Source organism: Poecilia reticulata, linkage group LG6 (genome assembly GCF_000633615.1).
Source record: "Poecilia reticulata strain Guanapo linkage group LG6, Guppy_female_1.0+MT, whole genome shotgun sequence".
NCBI lineage: Eukaryota > Metazoa > Chordata > Actinopteri > Cyprinodontiformes > Poeciliidae > Poecilia > Poecilia reticulata.
This window is the reverse complement of record NC_024336.1, coordinates 2919046-2937927: the sequence shown is the minus strand read 5'-3', so window position 1 is coordinate 2937927 and position 18882 is coordinate 2919046. Positions and strand designations below refer to the sequence as shown.

Below are 18882 nucleotides of genomic sequence, written 5' to 3'. Positions count from 1 at the left end.
AGGAGAGGGTGGTGTGGTGGGGGGAGGGAGGGCAGAGTGGGTTTCATTAGTGCTTCCAATGGATTTTTTTTCTTCCCCTATTTAAAAGTCTTTTTATGATGCTCATAGAGTCCAAGTGCTGCAGCTCTTGGACTCTATGAGCTGCAGCAGAGCTCTATGAACTGTCCACAATGCAGTAGAGGAGGGAAAAAAAAGGAGTCTTTTGAAAGCACAGAGTGAAAGTAACTCTATCCGCATGATATGGCATAAATTAGCCGAAGACGCGTCTTTTGGTTCTTTGTGTGTGGTGATTTGCGCTGAGCAGCATCTAAGTTAAATGTCCTGAAATAAAAACACTTGCGGATATGATTTGGATTCATAAATCTGAAAGCTGCAGTCGAGGCGCTAATGGAAGCATGGCACACAGAGCAGAACAAGAATCGCAGGAGAAGAAACAGACCGGCTCTCACATGGGGAGGATGACGATGCGGCGCCAATGTAGCATGGAGAGCAGTTTGCTTTCCTGTTCATTGTGTCACATTTCAGTCCTACACGTTCTGGAGGATTTTATGGGATAAAACACAAAGTAGATAAAAATCTGTTTCTGGCATTTGTACACTGCTCAAAAAAAATATAGGGAACACTTAACACGCTGCACAGTGGCGCAGTTGGTAGAGCTGTTGCCTTGCAGCAAGAAGGTTCTGGGTTCGATTCCCGGCCTGGGGTCTTTCTGCATGGAGTTTGCATGTTCTCCCTGTGCGTGCGTGGGTTTTCTCCGGGTACTCCGGTTTCCTCCCACAGTCCAAAAACATGACTGTCAGGTTAATTGGCCTCTCCAAATTGCCCCTAGGTGTGAGTGTTTGTGTGCATGGTTGTGTGTCCTGTGTGTCTCTGTGTTGCCCTGCGACAGACTGGCGACCTGTCCAGGGTGTACCCTGCCTCTCGCCCGAAACGTTGGCTGGAGATGGGCACCAGCACCCCTCTCAAACCCACTGAGGGAAAAAGGGTGCAAGAAAATGGATGGATGGATTAAACAACACAATATAACTCCAAGTAAATCAAACTTCTGTGAAATCAAACTGTCCACTTAGAAAGCAACACTGAGGGACCCTCGTCGGGTCAATCAGTGTTGCTTCCTAAGTGGACAGTTTGATTTCACAGAAGTTTGATCTACTTGGAGTTATATGGTGTTGTTTAAGTGTTCCCTTTATTTTTAAGCAGTATATTTAACCTCCATTGCTCTGACACCACTTTTTCAAGCTGAGGACAACTTAACCCATTTAACAATCATGGACAACCGAACCTTTAATTGCCCCCACAATAACTCAAATTTTTAATATTTACAGCCTGAAATGGAAATATTAGTATCACTGTCACTGATACAGATCAATGACAGTGATCTGTATTCACCAAGAACAAGTTTCAACAATAACAGAAGCATGGTGTTGGTCAAGACTGGACAAACAGCTGATTGAACCAATCTTGTTGAAAAGTCTAAAGGACAGATTTATCTCCCAAAGTAGAAAAATATAGTTCATTTGTAACATAAACTGACCTTCCTGTTAAGCAGAGAAGACAGTCTACTACATTTTCTTGTAAAATTATAAATAACAGCTGACAAATGAGTGAGTCCAGTCCAAACGAGGCCCATCTTTAGCTATGTTGTTGTTCAAGCTTGCTGACATATGTTAGAAAACTAAATGAAAACAGAAGACATGTAGATAGTCTATAGGTAGAATTTCCTTCCACTGAAGACATGTCTCCTCTTCCTGCTGAGCCACCGGTTGCGAGCTTTGTTCATCCTGTCCTGGCTGGCCGACGGGAACGTCCGCTCTGGGAAAACCTCCTTCAGACTGCTGAGGAAAAACACCTCCAGGGTCCGGCCGGCCTGGGCCACCTCCGAGTCTGGCTGCCCGGGACGAAACGGAGGAACGGTTAAAACCTGGAGACTCGCTTTCAGAATCTGGGTTGTGTAAACAGACTTTAACTTGAAGGAAAAGGAACCCAGCTTGTTGTTGTTTTAACAAGCTGGGTCCCAGTTAGGAAACTACATTTTCCTAACTGTGAACTTACATAATTGAAAGTAGCGCAGTTCTTGAACATCAGCAAGATGTCGTCGACAAACTGCTCCGCTGTGAAGTAATGCAGGGTGTTGAATTTGTCCAGTTTCCTTCGGATCACTGACAGGTCAATGGGCCTCTTGATGATCTGATAGTAGTTTCGAGCCTGGGGGACATTGTCAGGAATTAGAGTAGGAAGGAGACAAGTGTGTCTGCTTGGTTGTAAATTGGGGGTTAAATTTTTATTTTTATTTTTTTTAAGTTGAACAAAAATAAAGCACACTCTACATAAAACCAATAATACAGTAGTTTGTATAGACACCTCTAGCAACAACGGTGTTTCGTGAATGAATGTTTCCTTGGTGAACCCCTGCCTTCTCTGACCCCAAAAACCGCCGAAATCACACTTTTAAAACACATTTCACAAATCACAACCTGGGTTTCAAAGGATCTGTAGTCAAAATGATGTTTTCAGTTCAGAATTACCAAAAAACACCTTGAAGGTAACCCTGAACCAGAGATTTCAGTTTTTTTAACATTGCGTAGATATCACACGGAGTACTGCGTCCAATCACATTTGTGATGGTTCGTCTTGGTGGGGTACATTTTTCCCGAGGTAGTTTCTAAAAGGCGTTAAAGTTGCGGAGGAATTTCATGTGATTGTGTTGAACTGACCAGCGGACTGACGGGATCGTGGAATGGAACGCTGAGGGGGTGACAGTACAGCAGGAGAGACAGCTTCTCACACCTCTGCAAGAAAAACACAGCACAGGAAGAGAGAGGAACACTGTTGGCAACTGGGATTTGAAAAAGTAGTGGAAGCAAATTTGAGAATTCGTAATTCTCCTTTAATTTCAGCACTCAGACAGCTGATTGTGTATTAAAACTTACTCTCTGGTCCTGGTCGGACAGTGTGTAAGGCACTCTGACCGCCCCACAGGGGTGTGTGTTCTCCACAGGGTCCTTGTCAGTTCTACACAGCGTACACACCCAGTCTCCTCTGTCGATTGAAGATCAGGACATAGGAATGAAAACGTTGGAGAAAAAAAAAACCCCAATGAAAATCAAATGTTTTTTCAAGTTACTACAAACTATCTCTTCCAACTGTGGTCATTTTTGTAAGTTTTAGTGAAATCCCTAAGATATCTTGAGGAAATCTTAAAAACTTCACTTCATTCTGAAAACAACACAACAAATACTGAATATTTTTTGTAGTTGCTTTTTTCGGCCATATAATCACATCATGATTAATATGAATTTCTCATCCGCTTTGGGATATTGCAGCGATCAGCTGAAATACCTTAAAGCAACGGGACATTTCTGCATCTGCACCATCAGTTTCTGTCCCGGTGTGCTGGTGGAGTTGGCACCAGTTCTGTCATTAGCTTAGCAGAGCATGTAGGTGGTAGTTTGGGTGGGTATGGGTAAGGAAGAGAATGAATGAATGCCTTATGACAGAGTGTATGACTGCTAGTTTATCACAAGTTATGTATTGGTGTTAGTTTTGAACATGGCTATCTATTTTCTATCTAATCTTCATTTTAGCTAACTTTTTAGCTAATTAGCTAGCCAAAAAGAGAGGTAGCCCCCTGGTTCCACCTAACTTTTAACTGGATAGCTAGCTAGCCAAATAACATTTAGCTGATCTCGCAGACACTCTGAAACCCCTGTGCCATGTGACTCGAGGCCTGGGGACCAAATCCTGCGCAACATTATTTTTTTTCTGTGGCCCTCCAGATTCTAGGGACACAAATAGAGCTTTCAAGAAAACAGTTCTGTACTTGTAATTTTTATTTAATCAATCAAATCAAAGTAGTTTTTTGTCTGTATACAGCCAAATGACATAAAGGTAAAAAGATGTTCAATGTTATTTAATTTTAAGAACTTATCAAAAAGAGACAGCTGTTTTTTTAAAATGTGTTTTATCATAGTTTGTTAGACTCTGCCCTTTGAGGACATTAGCAATGTTGACATGGCCCAAAATGAAAATGGATTTGGCAGCCCTGATCTATAGCCTACTTTTTTTGTTGAAGTCCATTTAGTTGCAGCAAGAGAAGTTGTGTGACCTCACAGTGGCGCAAAAAGTGGGCATGCAGCGCATGCAACGCATTGGGGCGCTGCACCAGAGGGGGCATCAAAACCCCATCTGGAGGGGGCGGCGCGCAGGTGATGTCTTCGCATACACTTCAGCGCGCCTTACGATCCTTCACCTTGTGCACATAACGGGGTAAATGTAGGGAGTTTTACCTTTCACGTCTCTTCGTCCCGGGGGGGCAGAACGAGCGTATGTTTTCTACGCTCCTTCACCCTGACTGACGTACCTTCCTTCGGCAGGGGGTCGGGGGGGTTATGTTTTCGCATCCACCTGAGTAATATGTAGTTGTGACCCTGTGACCTCAGGTGCTGTATAGCCGTTATAAAACAAATCATGCTAGCGTGGTGTGAAGGATACCTAAATGAAACACCAATCTCACCTACTGAAAGGTCTAGACATGTTGTGGTTATGTCCTGAGGTTTGCTACAGCTGATCGAATCTGAAGTGTGAACTTTGACATGTCCACACAGTACTTACACTGGGAAGCTAATGAGAGAAGGTACATGACAATCCAGGTGGTAGACTTTCGGGCAGCGGTCACAGCACAGCAGCTCTCCGCCGTTCATACAAACGGCACAAAAATCTTCACTCTCCTCCGTCTGTTCAGTCCCAGCTCCGGATTCTGACTCCAGTTTGGTCAGGCAACAGAGGTCGGTGCTTCCGTCTTCACTGAGCTCCGTTTCAAATACGTCGGCTTCGCATTTAACATCAGGGTCGTCCTCCAGCTGCAGGCACAGATCCCGGTTCGCCTCCGCCTCCGGGTCCAGTTCCATCACCACGGCCTGCTTCGCGTCTGGGTCCAAGTAGAAGGTTTCCGTTTCGCTTCTCCCATCATCCGACCCGGAATCCAGAAGGATGTAAGGCTGATCCGGGTTGGATTCACAGTCAAAGCCCGAGTCTTGCTCTGGTTCTCCGTATGGTGAACCTTCGGGACAGTACGGTTCAGTCCAGCATGCGGACATGGTTTCTACCTGACACTCATCAGACTGGGGCGGGCCTTCGTTGACTTCCAAGATGTCTTCCTGAGTTGGACTGAACCCATTCTGTCAGCAGATGGTATAGAAAACAGAATTAAGCAACCAAAATGCATATTTATCTACAACGCCAGATTAGGGCAAACAAAAAGGAGAACATTTCCATTGAAAAACTCCAAAATTTTCTAGAAAAAAAAAAMCAATAAAGTTTCTGAGCTCCAAAAATATGCAATAAACAACTCGACAGATTAATCTCAAAATAACAGAGTTTTCTTCTGAAGTAAATTTCCAACTTTTCAAGCCACAGAAATGTTCTTGTTTTTCTCCAAGAAATTTCTGAGATTAATCTAAAAATGTCAGTTTTTTTCTTACATATTTTTGACTTTTCATATTCCAGTTTCTTTTAGAAATTTTCTGAGATAAATCTAAAAACAATGTAGTCTTTTTCTGGTAAATTTTCAACTTCTCAAGCTCAGAAATGCTGCTGTTTTTTCTAGCAAATTTCTTGGACTAATCTCAAAACGTCAAGGCTCTTTGGCGGAGATTTACTCCCTTTTTTTCTATCTACAATGGCCCTAATACACCGTCACACTTATCTTTGTCTCATGCAAATAAAATATGTAAACTTGCGGACCTGTTGAGGACAGTTTAGAGAAACTACATCTGCTTGAAGAGGCAGTCGGACCAGAGACACCACAGGCTGCAGAGATGATGACGATACACTCTGGAAGTTCAGGCGCTCCAGACTTACAACAGCAATGGCGGAATTACCCAGAATCCTCTGGGCTTCTGGATGAATCCTGCAAAGATAATCCGAGGCAACGTGAGTCGATCAACTCAGCATAGTCAGCGAGTTATTTTCAGAAAGTTACAGGGTGACTGAATGCCTTTGCTGATCAGTAAATAAATAGGCCAGCTAAAGTTAGCTATATAGAAAGAGATAAATATATGAAAAATATGATAAAAATATGAAAAAAAAAGAGCTAAGTGACTTATTCTGGCTAAAATTAAAACGTACACTTACCAAGGTTCTTCAGTGAAATTAAAGTGTAAACTTGTCAGCTTGGTTTTCTACAAAAGAAAGAACCCAGGCTGTCCACTGTGATGGTTTTTCCTCTGAAGACCAGTTTATTCACAAGGGCATACCACAAGGTTCTGCATTAGGCCTCTGGTTATCTTGCGTATTTGTTTTATTTGAGTATTTGAACATATTTGTTTGCATGTCTGTTTGCTGATGTTTTTCTCTCTGTATGCTGCCAGTCTAGGCCAGGTCTCTTGGTCTAATAAAAGGCTGTTATCATTATTGTTATTTGTATTGCGGTTTTATTACACTAAATGTTTCGAAAGCCATGTGAAGATTTGTCCATCCATGATCCATCCACATGCTACTGCCATAGTCAGAAAATGTGTTGAATTTAAAAGCTCTCTGGCTCTACCTGCTGTCCATCTTTATGTAGTGCATCTTGTGTCAATCTCTCAAATTATTAGATGCAAAACTGCATCCAGTGTGCAAATTCAAACGTTGCTGTGTGAGTGGATATCTACTCAGCCATTCTGTCAAAATAACTCGCAGATATAAAAGGCGTTGATTTTATATGACAAACCAGTGAGAATGATGCCTGTAGCACAACGTCATCAGAAACTAAGTATTGATGCACAACTGATGTGCTTTTCATTTGTTGCTTGTGAACAGATTGAGTTTAGTTTTGTGAAGATTTGCAAATTTGCACTGTTTGAGTGTCATTGTCTTAGAGAGCAGATGTTATGAATAAATCTGACATTAAACATAGTGCAAGTTGAAAGTGTTGCATCATTTTCAGCCTCCTTTTTAGCATTTGCATTTTTCAGCAAGCTAAATTGACAAAGATAATGCAGTATTTTAATTCCTCTGTAGAATAAGCCATATAGTTTATAGTAAGTAGGTGTATGAAAAAAATATCGATATTGATATTGGTTATCGACCAAATGAGTTTTTACTATATCAGCATATCAAGACATAAGAAACAAATACTCACAGTAAGTAATTCATATATACATTAAAACAAGGTATAGTACTTCCAGTGATAATATCTTATGTGTCTCCACTTGACCTCCAAATAGCTCAACAATAGAAAATAAAAAGCTATAATAACATAACTATAGCAAAGCTTGGGTGCACACCAGATGACTCACTTTAACATAAACCGTAGGTGAGGGTCTGTGTCTCATTCATTATTGATTAGCATGAAGATTAATCTCAACATTTGATTGATTGATTGATTGATTGATTGATTGATTGATTGATTGATTGATTGATTGATTGATTGATTGATTGATTGATTGATTGATTGATTGATTGAATGTACTCAACATACAATGGCCCTAACACATTGTACCTCCTGTTTGCTGATTGGCCTGGATGAAATTCTACCGGAGAATCTATTTCAATCGGAGAAATCCCAGACGGAGCAGTGAACAGAGATTACAATAGAGCAGAATTGCGTAGAAAGGTAATAGTCAGACTAGGGTTGAATGCAAATTCCTCTTCCAAAACATTTTGAGAAAACATCATCCTTTTTCTGTGGTTCCATCTGGCAATTTTGCACTAATTGTGTTGCTCCGTCTCTTAAAACTCCACTCACGTAAGCACAGTAATTACCTAAAATCTCAAACTATTCCTTTAAACATTACAGATTATAATCATAGCAACAAGGCTGCTTACCTCATCGTCTTCAGTAAATGTTTGACACTTTTGTCAACTTGAGTTTCCAGTTTCCCAGAAGAAGATGCTCGATTTTTTTCTGTCCTGGACCAGTTTTCCAACTGGCCCAATCCAGAAATGGTGAACTACATGTAAAAAGACAAAAAACAACAACTTAGTGTCAAAATAATATCTATATTTATGTTCTGTTTACATGACTAACTCGTCTCACACGTATTAGATTGGTCAATCTTTAATAAAAACAGAGTATGCGTGCGTTACATTTTCCACCGCTTGGCCCGGTTCCTCCGTCGCTGTTGCCAGAGGCGGATCCGTCTCTGGTGTCGGCGGCTCTCTGCACCCGACTCCCTGTGGCATCGGGGAGGCTCTCCTCTGGGGAAAGTTGCCATGGCCTCTCTTTGTCAGAGCTTCCATCGCCCGGAGATCAGGGCCTCTTGGGGGCGAACAAACAGGAGAGGAGACGCACAGAAGCCACTGCCGGTTGGAAATCCTCTGTGAGCTCCGTGTTCGACAGAGCAAAAAAATAAACAGAAAACTGCAAACACAGCGGGGAAAAGAATCAGTCAAACTAACATTTCAGGTGATTTTTCTCTAAAAAAAATTCCACGCAAAAGAAAAAGAAAAAAAAAGGAAAGAAATTTAGAAACAAAAGGCACCAGGTATGAAACAGATACTGAAAACAATCTTATGTATTAAAAGAAAGAACACTAGATCAAAACCTGATTAAACTTCACCTGAGTGTGAAACAAATCCAAAACCAAGATGTCAGCTTCAGATATCCAGGAGAAGACGAGTGAAGCTACAGCCACAGAGGAGAGGGATGGACCTGTTCCATGTGTCCAGTGTCAGGGGAGAGGAGATGTGTGATCTGATTGGTGGAGAGCCGACTGAGCCTCAGCCCCCTGATAATTCAGCTCTGTTCACCAGAAGTCATAACAGGTGAGGTGTTTGTGTCAAACATGTTTCAGGCGCTCAGATTTGGCTTCTTTTCTTCTGGTGTTTACAATTAGTTATGTAAAGAAAAAAAAAAACTTGGTTATGATTAGTTTTAAAAAAAACCTTCACAAAAAAGTCTTACTGTTCATGACAGTTTATAGTTGGATTGTTTATAGTTGGATTTTTAAACTTCTTAATGTGCTGCAATTCAGAAGGGGGAAAGAAGAAAACTTCCCTATAGACTAGCTTCAGCTGGGTATTTCTGTCAGAGGAAGAGTAGACAAAGAGCGAGAGCTTCACAAGGATCTGGAAACAGTAAGGATTTCTTTTTTCCCACAAAAGAAAAAAAGAAAATGTGCTAAACTGCCTCTATTCACGCTCACTGCACAACACTCCACTGATGAAGAAAAAGAGTTTTGAAGCCTGCTTACAGTTTCCTGCAGAAGATTTTAACATGCTCGTCAAAAACTGGGAGAGCTGTACTCTCTGGATGTCTTTACACACAACATGTATGGAGGAGGAACAGCGCCGGATTTACATGGCAGGCCCAGGAGCTGGAGCCAGTTTTGGGCAGGAGCCCAGAAAAATTCTTCTGCTAATACAAATTACAATCCATTAACAGGTAGCCAAATCCATGAGGTGGTATGAATTGATACATGATAGGCTTAATAGGCTCCATGCTGTTCCCCCACAACATTGTTTCATAACTTCATCAATTTCAAATATTTGAGAATTGTTTACATTCATCAAAATCTTAAAATATTAACACAGTTTGCTTAATATGGGCCTATGAGTTTTATATAAATTACAACACATTCATTAAAAAAAAAAGAAAAAGAAAAAGGAATGTTTTGGGGCTCCCCCAACAATTGAGGTCCTGGGCTACTGCCCCTTTAAGCCCTTACTTATGTCTGGCCCAGAAGAGAAATGATTCTGGATATTACCWGAATTTTTTTTAAGCTTTACATCATGTTTTAATGTTATTCCCTTATCAAAAATATACCTGAAGTGTTGCTTTGATTCTTTTATGCATATTTGAGAAATCATTTAATTCCCATGGAAACCATACAACTGAGAAAAACGCAACATTCAGCTCCATCAGACTAGCCAGCAACAATTAGCAAACATCTGGTAAAACTGGGCATCTGTGCATCAGCCCATTCTAGGAGCTACTTCTCAGTGAAACGCTGGTAAAACGTTGTTAAAGTGTTAATAGAGGAGCCATGTTGAGATGACCTCCTGAAGGCAGAGTTTCAGAAAGAGTGGGAGTTCTTAAAGAGACAGAGGCCCTATTTCAAGCTGTTATTTGCAAAGTAAAATTTCTTTTAAGTCATATTTGATCCGTACATCTTTATTGAAACAATTCAAGGTAGCAAAGTTACTTGATAAAATGKCACATAATACTGCTCCTTCTATAAATTTCTGTTAGCATGTTCAATGCTTGTTCATCATGTCATTACAGTTTTTTTTAAACATAACTTTATTTGTAGAGTAATTTCTTTTCCATGACATCATATGTTGAGTATGCATTTTAATTACTGCATGTAAAATTAGCACAAGTCAAAATGACAGCATTTCCACTTTGTTTTGTTGTGTAAAATACTCCTCAAGCAGCCTTCAGCAACACCAGTGTGAAATTGAAATTAAGCATTACTCCCATATGATTAGAAGGAAACAATTTTTATAGATCAAAATATTCCTTCCTGTGTCTAGTGATCTCACTTAGCAGTTTATGTTGCCCAGGAATGATGTGCCGTCTGTTTCAGACAGACACAGCCTCATTATGGCAATCCAGCTTTGTTTTTTTTCTCAAAGTATTTCACCTATGCACTGACATAGCTGGGACATAGCTTCTGTTTGAGACACCTTACATTTTGTACTTTTTTTTAAAAAAAATTGTTTTTATGATAATAAATTGGTATATTTATGCTAAAAAAACATATTTTTTGCTCATTGAATATTTCCTTCTACCGTTTTTAACAACTAACTTTCATAAAATGTCTGTTTCTATAAAATTCCCACAGAATGCAATAACAATAAAAGATCACATTTGATGTGACTTAGTTTAAAATGGTTCATCTCACCACTCTGATGATGCTGAATTCCTCCTATGAGGCGACCAGCTGCTGCTGATGTGGCAGTCTTCCGCTGAAAAACCATTTGATGGTGAGAATCTCATCTCCCTGTGTGTTATTTTAACCAATGAGAAGTTACACTCTGTAAAGGTGTAACGCAAACTTTGAATAACGGACCTTTTTTATGTAAATCAGCTCTAACTCTGAGTGTGTGTTCCGCTATTTAACGTTAGGCGTCGCTGTGGCTGTTAAGCACTAGTTTGCCAAGAAAGCAAGTCTCGCACAAAACCGCGTTGTTTCCAAATCCCGTTCCTCTTTCAGCTAACCTCCAAGATGGTAGGTGCTACCATGTAGTCCCTGTGTACTGAAATGCAGCTAAATCTGTTCCCATCCTCGTTTATACTCCCAAAATATAGAACAATTACATTCTCGTTATATACATTCATCTATCATTGACCATCTTTTTGTGTTATTTGTACACTTTATTAAGATTATCTGGCTTTCAGAGCGTTTTACATTGTGCTAACCGGGTTTTCTAGGGCCACTTCTCTTGTTTAGCTACTTTTCCGGCACTAATTGACATTATATCCATAAGGACTACACGAACATTTGTTCTTCAAATCATAATGTGGATGCCGTATGAAATTTATTTTCGCTGTTTGTTGTAGTAGCATAACTATCCACCGGCTAGTGGTTTTAGCTGTTAGCTTTCAAGCTCATAGACAGCATGCAGTGTATTTGTACACTGCAGCGAGTTTAGTGGTTGGAACGTAAATTTGTGGCTCCAAATTAGTTAAATAAATGCATTGGAACAGTTAAAGTCGGATTTCATCAGAAGAAAATGTGTCATTATCTTCATCGATTTCGATCATGACAATTGCTAAGCTAAATCAGGTCACAATTTCAAGCATAAGACAACTTTTTTTTTCTTACAGCCTACCAAGAAGTCCAAAACCAGGAAGCTCCGAGGACATGTGAGCCACGGACATGGTCGCGTTGGTGAGCATATTCTGTGGTTTTAATGCAGAATGTTCAGAGTTAACAGGTCATGTAGAGTTGTCCCTAACAGCAGCTGGTTTCTGTCCACAGGGAAGCACAGGAAGCATCCTGGAGGTCGTGGTAATGCTGGTGGTATGCATCACCACAGAATCAACTTTGACAAATAGTGAGTAGTAAAAAGACAAACAAAAACACCTTTCTTGTTTGGCTCGTTCGTGGGATCGGGTATGATGGAGCTTTTATTTTTATCAGACTTGAAACAAATCTTTTATTTTTCCTTTTTGAACCTTGATGCACAAAGGTGATGTTAACTTGCTCTTTCCTAATATGTCTGGATACGTCTCCAGAACGTTTGTGTTTACAATCTTAACAGCCATGTTTCTATCAAGGTTTTTTTAAATGCATATTTTAAAGTTTGATGCAAGCGGTAAAAATCTAAATAACTTCCTTAAGATTGCTTAAAATAAGTGGTATTTGGCTTTTCTGAAAAAGAGCTAATGCGCTAAAGGTTTGAAACACATTAGTAGAATAAGTTCTGACGTAGTAAATGTGCCAATCCATTGTTAGATGTGTGCCTTACCAGAGCAACAAAACTAACTAGTTAAAGTTCAAGCCTCCAGCTTGGAAGGACAGGCACTCCCTTGTGGGATTTTTAAAAAAAAAGTGACCAGTTGCTGTCCCCTCTGCTGTATGAAAACGCTCCGTCTGGTTACAGGCTCCTCTGGTCTTTACAGATTTGTTCTGTAAGTTCTGAACCAGTGCCGCTTTGTCTTCCTCAGCCACCCGGGCTACTTTGGGAAGGTGGGCATGAGACATTACCACCTGAAGAGAAACGCGTCCTACTGCCCCACCATCAACCTGGACAAGCTGTGGACGCTGGTGAGCGAGCAGACCCGGGTCAACTACGGCAAGAAGCCCGAGGGCCCCGCGCCCGTCATCGACGCCGTGCGCGCTGTAAGCTCCTCGTCCATTCATTCACTTAAATCTGCATTTTATGGGATCCACAGGCAGAACTTTGGTCTGTGTTTGAGCGTAAAAGCAGAAGTTTGTTTGTGGTATTGGTTTGTTTTGATCTTTGGATTTGGTGGAAATGGAGCTTCAAACAGGATTTCTGTGTCAAATTTATTGGAAAGGGATTAAAAGCTTAAAATCCAAGATAGGTCTTAAGATTGAATAGAATTTTGAGGCACTTTGAAATTATTATTATTTATTTATTTTTTGTCTTTGGGCTGAAAGAGAAATCTTCCCTTCTGTCCTAAATTTGGAAGTTGGGTCACAAAACCTAATGCAGAAAGGCGTTAAGTTTGAAAAATCATAGATTTAACTTCTGGTTTAGGTAAAGTCAAACATCATATTTACCTGAAATAGGTCAACACGTTCAGCAAGAATATGTTTACATATTAATATTTGCGATTAGAAACTTAAATTTGAAATTGTTGTACTGGCAGGAGAAAATGAGTTGGGTTGGCTCTGTACATACAATAAACTGAAAAGCCGTTGCCATAGCAGTGCTAACTTGTGCCCCGGATGTTTATCAGGTTAGATGGATATTTTCTTAATATTAAAAAAATGAAACTTTGCAAGCTTCTAGATAACCTTCCTTCTGTTTTCATTTCCTCAACTTTCCATCTTAAATAGTTTTTCTTGTTTGTTGTAAATATTAACTTAGAGGTTGAAAATGGTTACTAAAGCAAGTGGTATCTGATTGTAATGATTGTTAAATTGAACATAACATAGCAAACATAATATTTGTATGGTATTGTATGTTTTTCCTCAGCCATCACCACATAAATGTTGGTTTGGTTTCATGTGTTCTGTTTATTCTTCCAGCCATTTGTAATTGATCCTGTAATATAGTCAGCTATGTAATGTTTGATGCTTTTTGCTACGTGTTCATAAATAATTAGTTTTTTGTTGTTTTCCGGTGCAGGGTTACTACAAAGTTCTGGGCAAAGGCAAGCTGCCCAAGCAGCCTGTGATCGTCAAAGCCAAGTTCTTCAGCCGCAAGGCCGAGGAGAAGATCAAGGAAGTGGGAGGAGCCTGTGTGCTGATGGCATAACGTTTCTTTCTACTTGTTTTTGGCAGAATAAACTGTGTAAATGGAACTTGTCTCATTTCTGTTGACAGTAGAAAGATCAAGAGCGAACTTAAGTGTTTATAACAAATGGCCTACAAGTTTTAACTGTCAAAGCCTCTAAAACTGAAAAAAACTGACTGTTCTGTAAAATGTTCCTTTATACATGTTGACAGCTTTTAATTGGGTGAACTACAGGGGAAGCCTATTCACTTTTCAGTTTCATTTCAATGAAAATAAAAAGGTGGGATGAATCAGCTGATTGGTTTTCCAGAATAAGGGAAATGTCAGGTCTAGAAAGTTAAAAATTTAGAAAGTCATTAATAACCTTTAGTATTTACAATTTCAGTTATAAATTTGTGTACATCACTGCATTTGTAAAGCTACACAGATGTTTAGGCAGAACAGGAACTGAGCAAAACGCTTTTCTTGCTCATTTCTGCCTGAGGATGGCTGGATATGAAAACACTTTCTGCTCATTAGCTTCTAAAATGGAAGACAAAAATATGTTCAGTCTGAATATTTGCATTCTAATAAATGAAAGTTTAGAAACAGGTTTTCCCTGTGTTTCTAAACCTTAAATCCTAGTTGAACAAGAATGCAAAACAGATACAGAAATAAATCTAGGAAGGAAATAAAGTAAAAAATAAAATGGGTTTCAGAAGACATTTTTGTGATTAGAAAGGTTGCTCTTTTTATTTTAAGGATTCAGTCGAGTTTGCATACTTAATAAAAATTTTTGCATGAATTAAACTTGTGTTAAAAAATACAACTTTCAGAGTTATATTAGATAATACCGCTGAGTCTTTTAAACATTTATTCCAAGCAAAGAAGCGCGGTGACGTTTCATCTTTGTGCTTCCTGAAAGGGGCGGGGTTTAACGAGCAGGATTTCCTGTCGTGTCATTTGAAAAGAAAGTGACAGTTGTCAAGGAAAATGTGAGTACCTCTGATAAGCGTCGTTTCTCCGAAGTTCTGTTAAATTAAACCAGGTTCCGTGCCGGCCGAACCAGCAAGGCGCCGACGATGTAAACTAGACCTGCTGCAGATTAGTGGCGTGGTGACGGGAGAGTTGTTGTGACGACACGGTAGGAAACCGCGGCGCGTGCAGGCGAACGTATTTCAAAGTGTTTTTGTTTTGAGTTTCTGAACCTTTAATGCCGTAAAGCTACTGGTTAAAACCTTAATTTAATCCATTGAAAGAGTTAGCTTGTCACCTGCACACCTAAATAACGATTTAATGTGAATTAAATCGTCGTTCTTTGACCCTCCTCCCCCAAAATGCAAGGCACCTGATTAAAGCACACCCAAAATTAATCCTACGATGCTCTTGAACCACTTAGAGTGCATGCAAATGTTTGAGGTCTTTGTTTAGGGAACAATTTAAACTTTTAGGCTGAGCAGTCCAATTTATTGAGCCTAAAGCCATGAGCTGGTCTTGCCAGTCTTTCCCAGAAAGCTTTCTCTGCCATGTCTGAGTCCAGTCAACTTGCATTCACCACAGCAATGTCCACAAAGTGATGAAATAATGTCTTGTACCACTTTCTTGTTTTGTGGAGCACTTGGTAGTACCCACTCAGCGCATCCGATACATCCTCTCCTCCCATGCATCTGAAAAATGAAAACAGAAAAGAAAAAACCTAAGGAACAAATTACAGCCAAACATTTTACATGATGCATACCGACTGTAGTTATTTACAGCTGGGGGAACCAGAACATGTGCAAAGTAGAACACAGACGGACATCCCTGGTGTGTCTCCACTGGACAAAATGGGCAAAGTCCTTCTGGATCCCTTTTCTGTTTGTTTTTGATTGTGCCATATGCCCAGATTCTCTTTTCAAGGAGGTCAGTGAAGAGCTGTCTACATACAGCTTGTATCCAGTCCCCAGGATTTGTGCATTCAAAAACGTATGTCCTGTGTCATGAGTTAAGCCTTTATGTCTCCTTTGGGGTCAGTCTTTCCTTCATAAATGAAGTAATCCCAGGTGTAGCCATTACTGGAATCAGCTAAAACATAAGGTCTGAAAATGAGGACTTTTCTATTTTTTAATCTTGAGGATTTTCTGATAGGAGCTAATGAAAATATGGACTTAAAATTAGAATGATGCTTCAGACCTGTATGGAAAACAATAATAGTAAGCCTATTTCAGTAGGCTTACTGAAATAGATAAAGACATAAAAACATACATTTGTAAAGAACACACCAGATTGGAAGACATTTGAAACATCCAATATAAAACTCAAAAACTAAAAATGATAAAACAGAAAAAAAACCCTCAAAACCCAAACTATAAATAAACAGTATTTTGAAGTCTTCATAAACGTCTATCCATGATGAATTGATGAATTGCTCATTGCAGCTGGTTTACTCATCGGGACGTATATTCTAATTTAACGAATGACAGACTGGAACGGTCAGACTTCATTACGAAAGACCTTCAGCGTTAATTTTTAGCCAATTTGTCATACAGCATGTGACCTATGACCTTTCAGGTAACACGTTGATGGCAAGCCAGGCCTGGCTGGAGTTTTCCCTGCGTCGCTCGGGCAGGCTTGGCTTGGAGGTGCTGGAGCGAGCGTCCAGGCGCGATGTTGACTGGACCGGCATCAGAGCATCCCAGACCTCCGCTACTGAGGTGGGAACGCGTTCTTATCGGGTTCCCACTTCTATACCTGCTGTTGGTTTGTGTTCTGTCCATCCACTGTGCGCCTCATCACATCACGTTAAACAAATCCGCTCTCGTTTCATTCTGCACCTTTCAGCGTACCCAGTCGGAGCTTCGTGATGCCTTTGCAAATATCACCTCGTTCATGGCACAGACGAGCCACCACTGCCAGGTCAGGGAGGATCTCTTAACTTTTGTTGTGCATACACTTCAGTGCAATTAATGCAAGTGTTCCTCATGATGTCATGCTACCACATTTTATTGGGATCGTATAGATGTACAGCACCAGTTCTCTTAGTAATCGATTAATCGATTATTCTTAGGCCGGTCGCAATAAGTCAGTTAATTGCACGATTCCTTTTCAATGGACAGTTTTGTTTAGAGAGATTTCATAATTCATTTTGTTGTTTTATTTTGGATATTTAAAATGTCTTTTGTTGGATTGTTAAATGTTCAGATGGATTTAAAGTTTATCCATCTTTGATCATGTGTTCTTGAATTATTATGCCATTACTATTATATTACTTGAAAATGATCTCAACTCAACAATATAATCGGTTTTTTCCCAATAAATTATTTATTAATTTATCGTCCAGCACAATTTGTTACTGTGACAGGGCCCAATTATTCTGACCATTAATCGATTATTCAGATAAGGAAAATTGTCACATTCTGCAGGTTTTTCATTAAGCTACTTTAGCCTTTTCTATACAACTATAGAAACGCACTAAAAGATTGAAATTAACAATTCAGTTCCTTTTAAAAAAATAAAATAAAATCTATTGCTTAAAATTCCTGTAGTGAATTTGAACCGGATGAATATAACATCAAAATGTCAGTTGAGGAGTTTTGGGTAAAACATATTGACAGTTGTTTTTAATTTTATATTTGAAACATATAAATATTAAATCTACCCCTCACCCCAGTCTCTACATTAGCTGACGATTATTTCAACAGTGGATTCATTACGATTATTCGCATTAGTCGCTTTAGCTGTGTACATCTGTTTTCAGCTAACAAACAAACTGAATTTTCTGGTCTTAACATCAAAAGATGTGGAAAAAGTTCAAGGGGTATAAATTACTTTTGAAAGATGCTGTTGAGACTAAAGAACAAAAAGAGACAGTGATTTATTTTAATTTTTTTCTAGAAGTATTATGAGTCTAGCTGCAGGGAGCACAGCGCCGCTGAGAGGGAGCACATGTCCAGGTTCCACATGCGGCCAGGACCTGGGCAGACGACATCTACACAGCCCAGGAGAAAACCTGTGAGACCCAGTAACGATCAGAACGCGTCTGTTTTAATGCAACCAAGAGCTTTCGCTTCAAGCTAAAGCATCTACGTTCTATAGCTAATGCTGAAGTGTTTTATGTATTCCGTAGCGTTTCCCTCAGAGCCCCGTCTTGGCTAGGGATGAAGACTTTTACATCGAGGTGTCACCTGGAATGTACTCCGTCTCTGCCAGTGTCCCAGATTCCCAGCCACAGACTCACCTGGTCAGCATTCAACCTGGAGAGAGCGTCGTCCTCACTTTTAACTTCTGACATCTTGGCCGAGCTGACCTGGCCGTTCTGAACTTCAATAACAGAACTGACCAATGCTAAGGCTACGTGTGTGTGCATGTGTGTGTCCTTCTTGCCTTTTTTAAAGTCGTATGCTTTGCTTTCAAAATSGATTGCTTTTTTAAATCATGGAGAAAAGCCATATTATTGGACATTTTATACTTGGTTATCAGAATTTTACCCAACATTATGCAAATATTTGTGGATTTTATAACCTGCGATGCTACCGCGCTTTATTTTTATTTTTTTTACAATAAAATATTTTTTTTCACAATTTTCTGTGTTTTACCAAGATAACAATCATCCAGCTTATTCTACATTCAGTGACATTTCTTGTAAACCCTTAAAATCTGGGTCTTTTTTATGGCCATAGAAAAACATTTTGTGCCTGATGAAATATTTCAATTTCACCTGATGTTTTTGATTATTATCCTCATTTTTCCAATCGAGACCCCGGTTTTTATAATTAAAATGGGCTAGAACATTTTAATAATRTAGAAACAGATCATGCATCACACTAAACGGTWGTGATGTACAAATCCGATATCAATATATGCATCAGTCCCAATATTGGAAAAAGAAAATTCTAGCTCAGGTCTTGGTGACGATGTGCCCCATCAATGAGGGCAGATCTATTCAGTCTAATTCTATGCTTGGGGTTCTGAGTGGCATTATGCTTTATTATTTAATTTGCATTTAGAATTCCTAACATTTTCTGCACCATTTGAAAGGTTTGTCCTTTTATATTTTACATGTTTGAC

The 18882-nt window shown here is 39.7% G+C and overlaps 3 protein-coding genes across 8 annotated transcripts; 2 read left to right on the top strand and 1 right to left on the bottom strand.

Annotated features, from left to right (window-relative positions):
• Window positions 1-1192: 1192 nt before the first annotated feature.
• LOC103465723 (transcription intermediary factor 1-alpha-like) lies at window positions 1193-11115 on the bottom strand. Of its 5 annotated transcripts, none has more exons than XM_008410826.2 (10): window positions 10830-10905; window positions 8544-8635; window positions 8071-8344; window positions 7810-7934; window positions 5743-5908; window positions 4612-5177; window positions 2931-3039; window positions 2715-2789; window positions 2053-2205; window positions 1193-1888 (listed from the first exon to the last, which is right to left on the bottom strand). In XM_008410826.2, exons 3-10 carry the CDS (start codon window positions 8221-8223, stop codon window positions 1706-1708), a joined length of 1530 nt encoding a protein of 509 aa, XP_008409048.1. In that variant the 5' UTR covers window positions 8224-8344; window positions 8544-8635; window positions 10830-10905; the 3' UTR covers window positions 1193-1705. The 5 variants fall into 5 exon arrangements, with proteins under 5 accessions (XP_008409048.1, XP_008409046.1, XP_008409047.1 ...); XM_008410824.2 differs by having other exon boundaries at window positions 8544-8802; window positions 10830-10904; XM_008410825.2 differs by having other exon boundaries at window positions 8544-8725; window positions 10830-10898.
• Window positions 11116-11120: 5 nt separating this feature from the next.
• On the top strand, window positions 11121-13924 carry rpl27a (ribosomal protein L27a). The gene is made up of 5 exons (XM_008410827.2): window positions 11121-11156; window positions 11756-11819; window positions 11910-11985; window positions 12599-12773; window positions 13750-13924. The coding sequence occupies exons 1-5, from the start codon at window positions 11154-11156 to the stop codon at window positions 13876-13878; spliced, it is 447 nt and encodes a 148-aa protein (XP_008409049.2). The 5' UTR covers window positions 11121-11153; the 3' UTR covers window positions 13879-13924.
• An 802-nt stretch (window positions 13925-14726) lies between these two features.
• akip1 (A kinase (PRKA) interacting protein 1) lies at window positions 14727-18168 on the top strand. 2 transcript variants are annotated; one of them, XM_008410830.2, is made up of 5 exons: window positions 14727-14831; window positions 16387-16529; window positions 16657-16731; window positions 17710-17826; window positions 17942-18168. In XM_008410830.2, exons 2-5 carry the CDS (start codon window positions 16398-16400, stop codon window positions 18101-18103), a joined length of 486 nt encoding a protein of 161 aa, XP_008409052.1. In that variant the 5' UTR covers window positions 14727-14831; window positions 16387-16397; the 3' UTR covers window positions 18104-18168. The 2 variants fall into 2 exon arrangements, with proteins under 2 accessions (XP_008409052.1, XP_008409051.1); XM_008410829.1 differs by lacking the exon at window positions 14727-14831 and adding an exon at window positions 14838-14980.
• The last annotated feature ends 714 nt before the right edge of the window (window positions 18169-18882 follow it).